Source organism: Rattus rattus, chromosome 2 (assembly GCF_011064425.1).
Source record: "Rattus rattus isolate New Zealand chromosome 2, Rrattus_CSIRO_v1, whole genome shotgun sequence".
NCBI lineage: Eukaryota > Metazoa > Chordata > Mammalia > Rodentia > Muridae > Rattus > Rattus rattus.
Genome location: NC_046155.1, coordinates 61419931 through 61430987, shown reverse-complemented (window position 1 = coordinate 61430987; position 11057 = coordinate 61419931). Strand labels below are relative to the sequence as shown.

Sequence of the window (11057 nt, the reverse complement as noted above, 5' to 3'; positions counted from 1 at the left end):
CTCGCCATCAGATCATCTCTAGTGGTACTTTGTTCTGCTATTTCTGACAGTGGCTAGATTGTCCTATAAGCCTGTGTGTCAGGAGTGCTATAGACCTGTTTTCCTCTCTTTCAGTCAGTTATGGGGACAGAGTGTTCTGCTTTCGGGTGTGTAGTTTTTCCCCTCTACAGGTCTTCAGCTGTTCCTGTGGGCCTGTGTCTTGAGTTCACCAGGCAGGTCACTTGCAGCAGAAAAGTTGGTCTTACCTGTGGTCCCGAGGCTCAAGTTTGCTCGAGGGGTGCTGCCCACGGGCTCTATGTGGCGGCAGCAACCAGGAAGATCTGCACCGCCCTTTCCGGGAGCTTCAGTGCACCAGGGTTCCAGATGGCCTTTGGTGTTTTCCTCTGGAATCAGTAATGTGTGCAGAGTGCAGTCTCTTCTGGTTTCCCAGGCTTGTCTGCCTCTCTGAAGGTTTAGCTCTCCCTCCCACGGGATTTGGGTGCAGAGAACGGTTTATCCGGTCTGCTTCCTTCAGCTTCCGGCGGTGTCTCAGGCAGGAGTCCTGTCGCTCCTGGGCCCTCCCCCACGGAAACCCAGAGGCCTTATACAGTTTCCTCTTGGGCCAGGGATGTGGGCAGGGGTGGGCAGTGTTGGTGGTCTCTTCCGCTCTGCAGCCTCAGGGGTGCCCACCTGACCAGGCGGTGAGGTCTCTCTCCCACGGGTCTGGGAGCAGAGAGCTGCTGCAGGCCGGGATCTGCGGGTGTGGGACCTTATTCTTCTCTCATACATCACATCCCATCTTCATTTTCCCTTTTCTCCACTCCTCCAGGTTCACCCCTACCTCCTCTTTCTGCCACATGCATTCCTTATCCATTTCCTTTCAGAAAAGAACTCTAAGAGATATCAGCCGAGCAAGGCATAACAAGTTACACTTGATTCTCCTTTTGCTTTGTTCCATGCTTGCCTCTCCCCAGGGCATGTGACTACTGCTACTCAATGAATCCTCTTTGGAAAAGGTTTACAGATAATTTTGGAAATATATCTTAGCATTATTCTTGGAGACCAATTTAATCCAAAAAAACATGAGTATATAAATCATCACGCCACGATTCATTGACATGGTCTTATTTACCATCTAATTTTCTCCATTTTATTTACCTAATTTGCTAATCATGTTTTTTGACATGGCTTCTGTATTAGTCACATGACTCTACTTAACATACAGATGAGCACCACAGTATACGAAATGGTTAAAGTATACATGATCAGACTAACATGAATGCTTTTGATAAGCTTTTTATTTCTGAGTTCCTGTCACACTAGAATAGACCTCATGTCAGGTTAACATTACATAAAACAGGAAGTGTTAAATAATAGTAAACCTTGTGTCATGGTACACAAAACTCATCCAGGGAGGAGAATGATGAGGTACAAGTTGAGTCCTGAGTTAGCAGAACTTTGTAATGACATGGGGTCTGAGAAGAGGCCACTAGAACAATATCTGAGTCTAGTCTGACATCTATGAATGTTGAGATAAGAGGCATTTCAATAAAGGATCAGTTGCTCTCAGACACAGCCCCTAATGCAGCTCTTCCATGGGAATCTCCTTCCCTCAAATTGTTCAATAAACCAAGCAACAGGAAAAACAGTTGAAAGATGAAAACGGTCAAATCAGGCCAGAAAATATCCATAGCATGTGTGTGTGTGTGTGTGTGTGTGTGTGTGTGTGTGTGTGCTTTAGGGGTGGAGGGTAGTAATATTCCTTTGCCTCTTTTACCATTTACTTGTGGCCATTGCAACAGAAGATCAGGAAATATTAAATAGGATCACTAAAAGAACTATATCAATATTTAACAAGATTGATTTGTTTAGTCATAGAAATAACTTACCATTTAATAGCACTGAACTTATAAGCATGCATTGCTAAGTATGAAGTAGAAATGGGAGAGCTATCTAAAACATTCAAAAGGGGTAGAACTCTGTTATTATCTTGTAGACAGTATGACATAGACAACACAAACTTTGGAGAATTAACCCTGGCTATAACTTTGCCTGTGTCCCCTGGGTCAGTGGATGTGTAACAGGTCTTGGGTGACCTTTTTTGCTCCTTGCCCACTGCTTTCAGATTTCATCTCCAAACTCAAAGTTCTCAATTGGGAAATAAGAGTTTTTTAAAGGATGTTTTGAATTCCTTGTTTCTCAGGGTATAGATGAGTGGGTTCAGAGATGGGGTCACAGTGGTATACAGAACAGCAATGACTTTGTCCAGGAGCCCAGAAGTTCCTAGGGCTGGCCGGACATAAGTATATAGAACAGTAGAATAATAAAGGGTGACCACAACCAGGTGGGCAGAGCAGGTAGAGAAGGCACGCTTCTTGCCCTCAGCAGAGCGGATGCGCAGGATGCTGGCAATGATGAAGCCATAGGATGTCATAGTCAATAGGAAGTTCAGGCCTGTCAGGAACATGTCTGCAATGACAGTCATGATGTCATTGATAAAGGTGGGGCTGCAGGACAGCATCAACACAGAAGGGATCTCACAGAAGAAGTGTGTGATGAGATTGGGACCACAGAAGGACAGTGGCAACACCAGACAAGTGAGCACCAAGGAATTGAGAGCTCCAGTGAACCACACAAAGGTTGCAAGGGCCATGCAGACCCTGCCACTCATGAGGGTACCATAGTGCAGTGGCTGGCAGATTGCAAGGTAGCGGTCGTAGGCCATGGCAGAGAAAAGCAGAAGCTCAGAGCCCAGAACCCAGGAGAAGACAAACATCTGTGTGAGACACCCCCCATAAGAAATGGCATTCTCTGCCACCAGGCTCTGCAGGACTTTGGGCAACACTGTCACAGTGCAAATCACATCCATGAGGGAAAGATTGACTAGGAAGAAGTACATGGGAGTGTGGAGGTTGGCACTGCTGTGGATGACTGTGATAATCAGGCCATTGCCAGCTATGGCTGCCACGAACAAGGCAAAGAAAAAGCAAAAGAGAACATCCTGGATCCAGGGATCATCAACAAAGTTTTGCAGGAAGAACATGGTCACAACTGACTGGTTTATTGGAGCCATGGGAAGCACTTTCTAGACTAACAGTGAGAATTGCACCTTGCACCTCTGGCACAAGTAGTGATATTTATTCTGATGAACTAAAAATCATTTTAAAGCAGAGGTAACAATTCTATGTAATGAAGAATGTGTTCTGATAAGAAAAAGTGTTTTAGATTTATTCTCATGGCTCACAGACTTAAGAAAATAGGTCAAAGATACACCCCGCACAGACTAAGTCTGTGAACATGGGTGGACCCTGAATGAGGATTTCTGAGCAAATTGCTTCATACATGCTGCCGCTCATCCATCAAGGCTGGAGAGATTGTCACGCTTGTGTGAGCCAACCAGGACATAGTTACTGGAGATTGTCTTATGGATGCTGGGGAGATATAAGTAATGAGTTAGAAATGTTTACCCTGGTGCTTACAGTAGTCTGAGAGTGTGGGTAATAACACACAGAGCATTAAGAATGTCTTTCTGGAGACAGAACATATATGGTTTTTGTGAAAATGTGGCTTCTCATCCAAATGAAAGCAATGAACCCAGAATTTTCTAACTTGGAACTCTATTCCACTTGCACATAAAGCTAGAGGGTAACAATGCTCATATACAATCTGTGAAGGAAATTTGGGTTTCCTGTGGGTCCCTAGGGTGTCTTTCAACCCCTTGCGCCATAGGAACTCAGCTGGTCCCAACCCCAGCTCCTCCAAGGTTACTCAGAGAGCCTCCTAAACAAATTAAACAATCCCTGTAGGACTTCACATTGCCTGTCCCTATACAGCATGTATCTAAAATATACAGCCCCCAAATGTTGAGAAAGGAACCTTCTATTGATAAGAGAGGGAGCTGTGGTCACTAAAATTGAGGACCTTTGGACTATGTGTGCCTTGGTCACTTGTCACTTCTCACTACTAGACTCTGCTATAGTGAAGGATAAGTACCTGAGTGTATGAACCAGAAGCAGCTAAGGCCAGGCTGAAGGGGACAGGGGACAAGACCTTCCAATTGGGAGTGTTACGTGAAGTGTACACAGAATGATCAGGCTACTTTCATCTAGCTTTCAGATGCAGCATGAAAAGACATTTCAGGTTCCTGAGTAAAGGATTTACGTACTTCTAGAAAAGAATGTTCTAAACCATAAAATAGACTTGGACATACATTTATTGGAGCTCCAAACACTATGTGTCACCTCTATTGCTCCAGTGGGATTTGCAGGGAGAGGGGTGTGGGTGACTATGCTGTACTGGCCCTGTTCTTACCTTCCATCCAGCAAACCAAACTCAATGTAATTAATAATGGTACAGCCTGGGCGCCTGGGAAAATTTTCCTGGGGTTGACCTTAATTCTTTGCTTCTGAATGGCCTCAGATCAAGCTTCATGTGACCAGTTTCCCTTCTGTTTCACAAAGAGTTTTACTGGTCACTGGACAGTCCGTGGGATGTACACATGGTGTAACTGAACACCAAGAATTACAGACCCAGCGCTGGGTGTCACAGACAAACTACAGGAAGCTGAAATAAACAAAAGCACCCTTACAAAAACAGGTCTAAAATACTCCCTAGAAAATTATGGCTCTAAATAAGACTTGTTAATTAATCAAACACAGTTTGATCTGAACTCCTTTATTTTTTTTCTGTCCACTGAAGTCCATCTAACTCCATACATTCCTCTCCTTATGAGTCTTTGAGGCCAGCAGCAATTGAGGATGCTACTGAGTCTGGATTCACATATCTGAGAGATGAACCACTGTGTCAAACAGCATGAGAATGTGCTCCCTACCCCAAACTTACCTCCAATAGTTGCCTTACCGTTTCCTGTGCAGAGAGATCAGGAGTAGTTTGCTACCTTTTCTGTCTAGGCAGCCTGGCAAGAGAAGAAAAGAATGAAGTTGAGGACAATGTGACCTCTTTAGGCTGTCCCACTAGGATGAAAGTGAAACACCCATGGCAATGCGTGCTCCACAGAGGCTACGGAGCTTGATGCAAGAACTGCTGCTGGATTACACCCACATGACCCCCACATCAGTCCTCTACTTCCTATTTGAAAGGTGGAAACTTACTTCCAAATTACAACCAGCACATTTCTGCCATGTCTTTGTGTAGCTGTGAGTGAGAAAGATGAAATCTATATGGGAAGAAACTATTTCCATTTGCAAAAGTCTGGAAAAGTGACATGGGTACAAAACCTACCTGTATATCAAAAGATGTGTGTCTGAGTGTCCAGCAGAGTCTGTGGAAAGGAACCTGAGAAGAAGTGAGAGGACAGGAAAGGAGAGGAGAAGAGATCAGAGGAGAGGTGAAGAGAGACTGTGATTGCACTATTACCCATTATTCCCCCCCTCTATCCCTTCAGCTTACTTCTCCGTGATAGCTCTTGGACCTATTGATTCTCTTTTGACATCAGAGAGCCTGTAATCCCAACACACACACACACACACACACACACACACACACACACACACACACACAGAGAGAGAGAGAGAGAGAGAGAGAGAGAGAGAGAGAGAGAGAGAGAGAGAGAGAAACTCTATAAATACATCTCCTGATTCAACGGCTGACAGGAAAGAAGAGACAAAGCCAACTTAAGCAGTAATACATATTAAAGGTTTTTTTAAAACTAAGGATCTTTTTCCAAATGAGTCCCCAGGACTTTGATGCACGGTTGGTGACTCCTGCCTAGAAAGATGCATCTGGACCCTATAAAGGAGGGCCAGCAAGGTCATATCCTCACCACACCATTTGGGTTGCAGGGATGCCTTGGTTCTAGGAGTACAGAGGTGTCTGTATGCTTCACGTAATCCTGGCTTTAAATCTTGATAGCTTTGGCTGTATGATGCAACCTAAGGCAGCCATGGCCCCATGGGAGGCCTGCTCCAAGTCCCTGGTTGAGGTAGCCTTGCAACTATCTGTCAAGTGGAAAGTGAAGGTGAAGAGTGGCTGGCCCCAAGGACAGATGGGAAGGACAGTGCTCCTTCTTGCTGTGGCAGGAGCTCAGAGGCTTTCCCAGCTGGAACTCACTTCTCATTCAAGTCACTGTTGAAAACACAGCAGGGGAGGGCACAGGGTCAGGTTCTCACTGCTAAAGTTGTCCAGAAAAGCATCTCAGAGTTCTCCAGTGTCATGGGCTATCACTGTCTGTATTTCAGGCTGTGACGACAAAGTTTGTGTGGATAAGGGACAACCTAGACATTGTATTCTGACCTTGACAGGCAGAGCTGAGTCACATTGTGAACTGGAGCAGGTAGGAATCCAAGATTCCAGGCTGTTCGGTTACATGTCTCAGCACCCCAGGTGCTCTGAGGTGTTGCACATTCATCCAACTGTTGATATGAAAGCCTTGCTCCTCACAAAGGTGCGAGCCAAGTCCCCACAAATGGACTCACTTCTCCAGAGCATGTTTTAACTCTTGCTTTGCAAGACAAAGATTTTGCCATGTTTCATGTCTTCAGTTCCACTGGATACACAAACAGAATATAGTTGGAAATAGTATTCAAGGTTTAGGAAAAGTCTTGTTTTTTATTTAAAATTCAGAAGAATGTAACTATTTTTATTTTAGCTTTATTGTCTATATTCACTCATATTTATAATACAAATACTTTAAGACTGTGTTTCTCTTTATTTTATATGTTGTTCCTCTTGTTGAGTGCTGCAAACTCCTTACTATTGTCTTAAATCCTTGTTGGAAACAATGTTTTGAGAGAATTCTAGATGTACAAAGGATCTGGAAAAAATACTAGAAGGTTCTCCCACCATTCATCCAGCCTCTGCCCATCCCTTTGTGTCAGCCACAGACACCTATAAACACCCACTATCTGGAACCCCCGATGGCTACACCAGGCTGGGACTGAGGTAGGTGATTCTCACTCTAACTCCTGTTATCCATTACAGATTCTCCATTCTCATCTCCAGCCCTGTAGCAGCCTGGGTAAAGGGGCCTGTCCTCCAATTACACATCCAATCTTGGAGAACTCTGCCAAACTTTGGAGTCAACGCAGCTGATTCTTCTATAGACCCTTTCATCCCCCTTCCTCCTCATGTAGCACATCCTCATTCATTCCTGTCAACTCCTAGTACTCAGAAATGCTTTCTACCCAGACCCTCAGTGATTATACCTGGTAGGATTCCAGTGGGTGACCTACACAACCATTCAGCCACAACACTTTTCTAATATCTAGAGTGCACAGAAATCAAGAAATAGAATACTCACCCGACTCAGACGAGAAATCAACAACTGGAGTCACTTCATTCATCCCATAACAGATACATAGGAACTGGCATAAAAACACAGCTCTAAATGTCAAGACAGTATGCCTTTACTAGAACCAGGTCACACGAGTATAGTATCTGAAGACATGTAATACAGCTGAAGTACAAAAGTGACTCAAACAGTAATTATGAACATGTTGAAGGACCTTACATGGGATATGATTAAATTCCTTAATGAAATATGAAAACACAAACAGTAAAGTGAATATATGGCAATTCATGACATAAAAGAAAAGTTTGACAAAAAAGAAAAATAAAAGAAAAGCACTAAAGAACACTGGAACTGAAATAAATCTGGAAATAAGTTTAGAAAGTGAAACAAAGTGGTTTCTGCCTGTGCCTGGAACTGAACCGGCCCCACAGCTCTCTGTACCCAAATCCCATGGGGGAGAGAGCTAGACTCTCAGAAGTGTGGACAATCCAGAGAATTCAGGGGAGACCACTACTTCTGCTCACATTGCTGGCTAAGAGGAACCCACCTAGTGCCCTTTGGGCATAGGAACCTAGGAAAAGTCAGGGGCAAGGCACTTCCAGTTTCTGCCTGCACACAGAGCTAAATGTTAGTCACCCAGAGTGCTGACACACCTGAGAGGAGAGGTACAAAACCAAATCTTCTGCTCCAAGTTATCAGTCTGGAGCCTTCAGGACATACAAATCTAGGAGCAGTCTGGGACAGGACCCTTCTGGTTTCTGCCTTCCCCCCAGAGACATGGTCTCACAGACCTCTGTACCCAGAAAGCTAATAGAAAATAGGTCTACATGAGTACTGGCACACAGGCTTACGGGAGAGTCAAGTCACTGTCAGAGACAGCAAGACAAGCTAACACCAGAGACAAACTGATGGCAAGAGGCAAGCACAGGAACCTAAACAACAGAAACCAAGACTATTTGGCAGAACCAGAGTTCAGTTCTTCTACCAAAGCAAGCCAGTATCTCAGCCCATCAGACAAGCAAGATTTGGATTTAAAATCACATCTAATGATAGATGACTTTAAGGAGGACATAAATAACTACCTTAAAGAAATACAGGACAACACAGATAAACACATAAAAGCTCTTTAAGAAGAAACACAAAAATCCCTTAAAGAATTACAAGGAAATACAACCAAATAGGTGAAGGAATTGGAAAAAATTCAGGATTTAAAAATGGAAATAGAAACAATAAAGAAATCACAATGAGAGATAAACTTGGAGATAGAAAACCTGGGAAAGAGATCCAGAGTCATAGATACAAGCATCACCAAGAAGATGAGAGAATCTCAGGGGCAGAAGATACCATAGAAAACAACGAAAGAAGGCATAACAGACAAAAGGAGTATATAGAAAAATAATCAGACTCCAGCTGAAATCAATAAAATGGAAGTAACAGTAACAAGAAAATTTACAAAGAATCAATGGCATGAAGAGCTTGTTCTTTGAGGAAATCCATGAGATTGATAAACCTTTAGCCAAATTAGCTAAATGACACACAGAGAGAAGATCCAAATTTAAAAAAAAAACATGTAGAAAAAGGAAAGCAGAACAGACACTGAAGAAATTCAGAAAGTCAAAAGGACATACATTAAAATCCTATATTTCGCCAAACTGGAAAAAATCTAAAAGAAATAGATAAATTTCTGAATAGCTATGACCTATGAATGTTAAATCAAGATCAGATAAGCAATTTAAACAGATTCCCTAACACTAAGTGAAATAGTAGCAGTAATTAAAATCTCTTAACAGAAAAAAAGCCTAGAGCCAGATTGCTACCAAACAGAATTCTACAAAACTGCCAAAGAAGAATTAACACCACTACTTCTCAATTATTACACAAAAATAGAAACTTAAGGAACACTTCCTAATTCATTTCATGAGGCCATGATTACCAAAATACCTAAAATATATAAGCAACAAAGGAAATTGTAAATCATTTTCTCTTATGAACATAAATGTAAAAATTTCAATAAAATATTTGCAAACTAAATCTAAGAACACATCTAAAATATTATCTACCATGATTAAGTAGTCTTCATTCATGGTTAAACACAAGTAGATCAATAAATGTAATATATCACATAAGCAATCCAAAAAACAAAAATCATATAACCATCTAATATTCCTCCATAATAAAAGTCCTAGAGAGACTAGGAATATTAGGCATATACTTTAATTTTTTTTAAAAGGGTGATTTAAGCAAGCCTACAGCCAACATCAACCTAAATGGAGAGCAAAGCATTTCACCTCTGGAAGAGCAGTCAGTGCTCTTAACCACTGAGCCATCGCTCCAGCCCTCAAAGCATTTTAAAACAAGGCAAGAATGTCTGTTCTTTTCATACCTATTCAATATAGTACTTGAATTCTTAGAACAATAAGCCTACTGAAAGAGACCAAGGGAGTACAAATTGGAAAGGAGGAAGCCAAAGTATCACTATTTGCAAGTTATATGATTTTATACATAAATGATACTAAGAATTCTACCAGGAACCTTATCAACTGTCAGAAAAGTAGCAGGATACAAAACAACATTCAAAAAACAGTAACCTTCTTATATACTAATGACAAACAGAATGAGACAAAAACCACAAAAATTGTATCTTTCATAAGAGTCTCAAAATAAAAAAATTAAAAAGAAGAGTCTCAAAATATCATGGGCTAAATCTAACCAAGCAAGTCAAAGAATTATATAATAGAAATTTTAAAACATTGAAGAGAGCAGTTTCTATGAGTTTGTATATTTTCTGGTGTTTCAGTTGGTGTTGATATCTAGTTGGTGGCTACACCCGGAGCCCTAGTTCAGAGTCTTTCTCAGGGTCCATATTTAATTAAGGAAACCACATCCTGGCTGGAGAGAACCAGGGTCCCTTTCCGAGTACTGCAAAATAAGCTGAGACTTACAAAAGCCATACGCAATTAGCAAAAATAGGTCAGGTCAATCTTTGCCAAAAGACCACATCCTTGAGTTGTTTTTCTTCCTGGAACTGTTTTTCAGTCCCTCCTTACTGATACTTTTCTCAACAAAATAAAATTCACTGAAGGTAGCAAAATGGAATCACCATAGTTAACTTATACCCCTTGTCACAGTTTGTGAGAGTCAGAGGTGATGGATGACTCCAAAGAGACATTGCTTCCCAGACAGAGGAGAACTGAAGCACAGATAAACTCAGAGACTGTGACAGCACACACAAGTCCTGAATAAGCAAAATGGAGTCTTATCCTGAGACATAAAAAGTGGACAAGCGCTCCCACTCCCAAGTAAGAAGCTACCTGCAAATTACTACTTGCTAGAGTTTTCTCCTACAGAGCCTCACTGGGTGTATTAACCATACTCCAGGTAGACCCCATGCCCAGGAGTTGTTAACCAACACAAAAGGAACTCAGTAGAAATTATATAAATGTTTTGTCTCATGTTGTATCCTTTAGGAATTTTTTTGTCTTTTGTTTGTATATTCTTGTTGCTATTTTTATGAGTTACTTTTCTTTTATTTTTCCTTTCCCTTTTTATTATAGGATATTTTATGTATTTACATTTCAAAGGTTATCCCCTTTCCCCCCTCCCATACTACTTCTCCCCTCCCCTTGATTCTATGAAGATGTTCCAACTCCCACCCACCGACTCCTGCCCACTCACTCCCACCTCAACACTCTGCCATTCCCCATACTCTGGGGAAACAAGCCTTCAAAGGACCAAGGGCTTCTCCTCCCATTGATGCCAGACAATGCCATCCTCTACTACATATGCTACTAGAGTCATAGGTCCCTCCTTGTGTACTCTTTGGTTGGTG

The 11057-nt window shown here is 42.1% G+C and overlaps 1 protein-coding gene across 1 annotated transcript; it reads right to left on the bottom strand.

The window, feature by feature from the left end:
• Nucleotides 1-2128: 2128 nt before the first annotated feature.
• On the bottom strand, nt 2129-3052 carry LOC116893855 (olfactory receptor 13G1-like). Its single transcript, XM_032895574.1, has one exon. The coding sequence runs from the start codon at nt 3050-3052 to the stop codon at nt 2129-2131; it is 924 nt and encodes a 307-aa protein (XP_032751465.1).
• Between the last annotated feature and the right edge of the window lie 8005 nt (nt 3053-11057).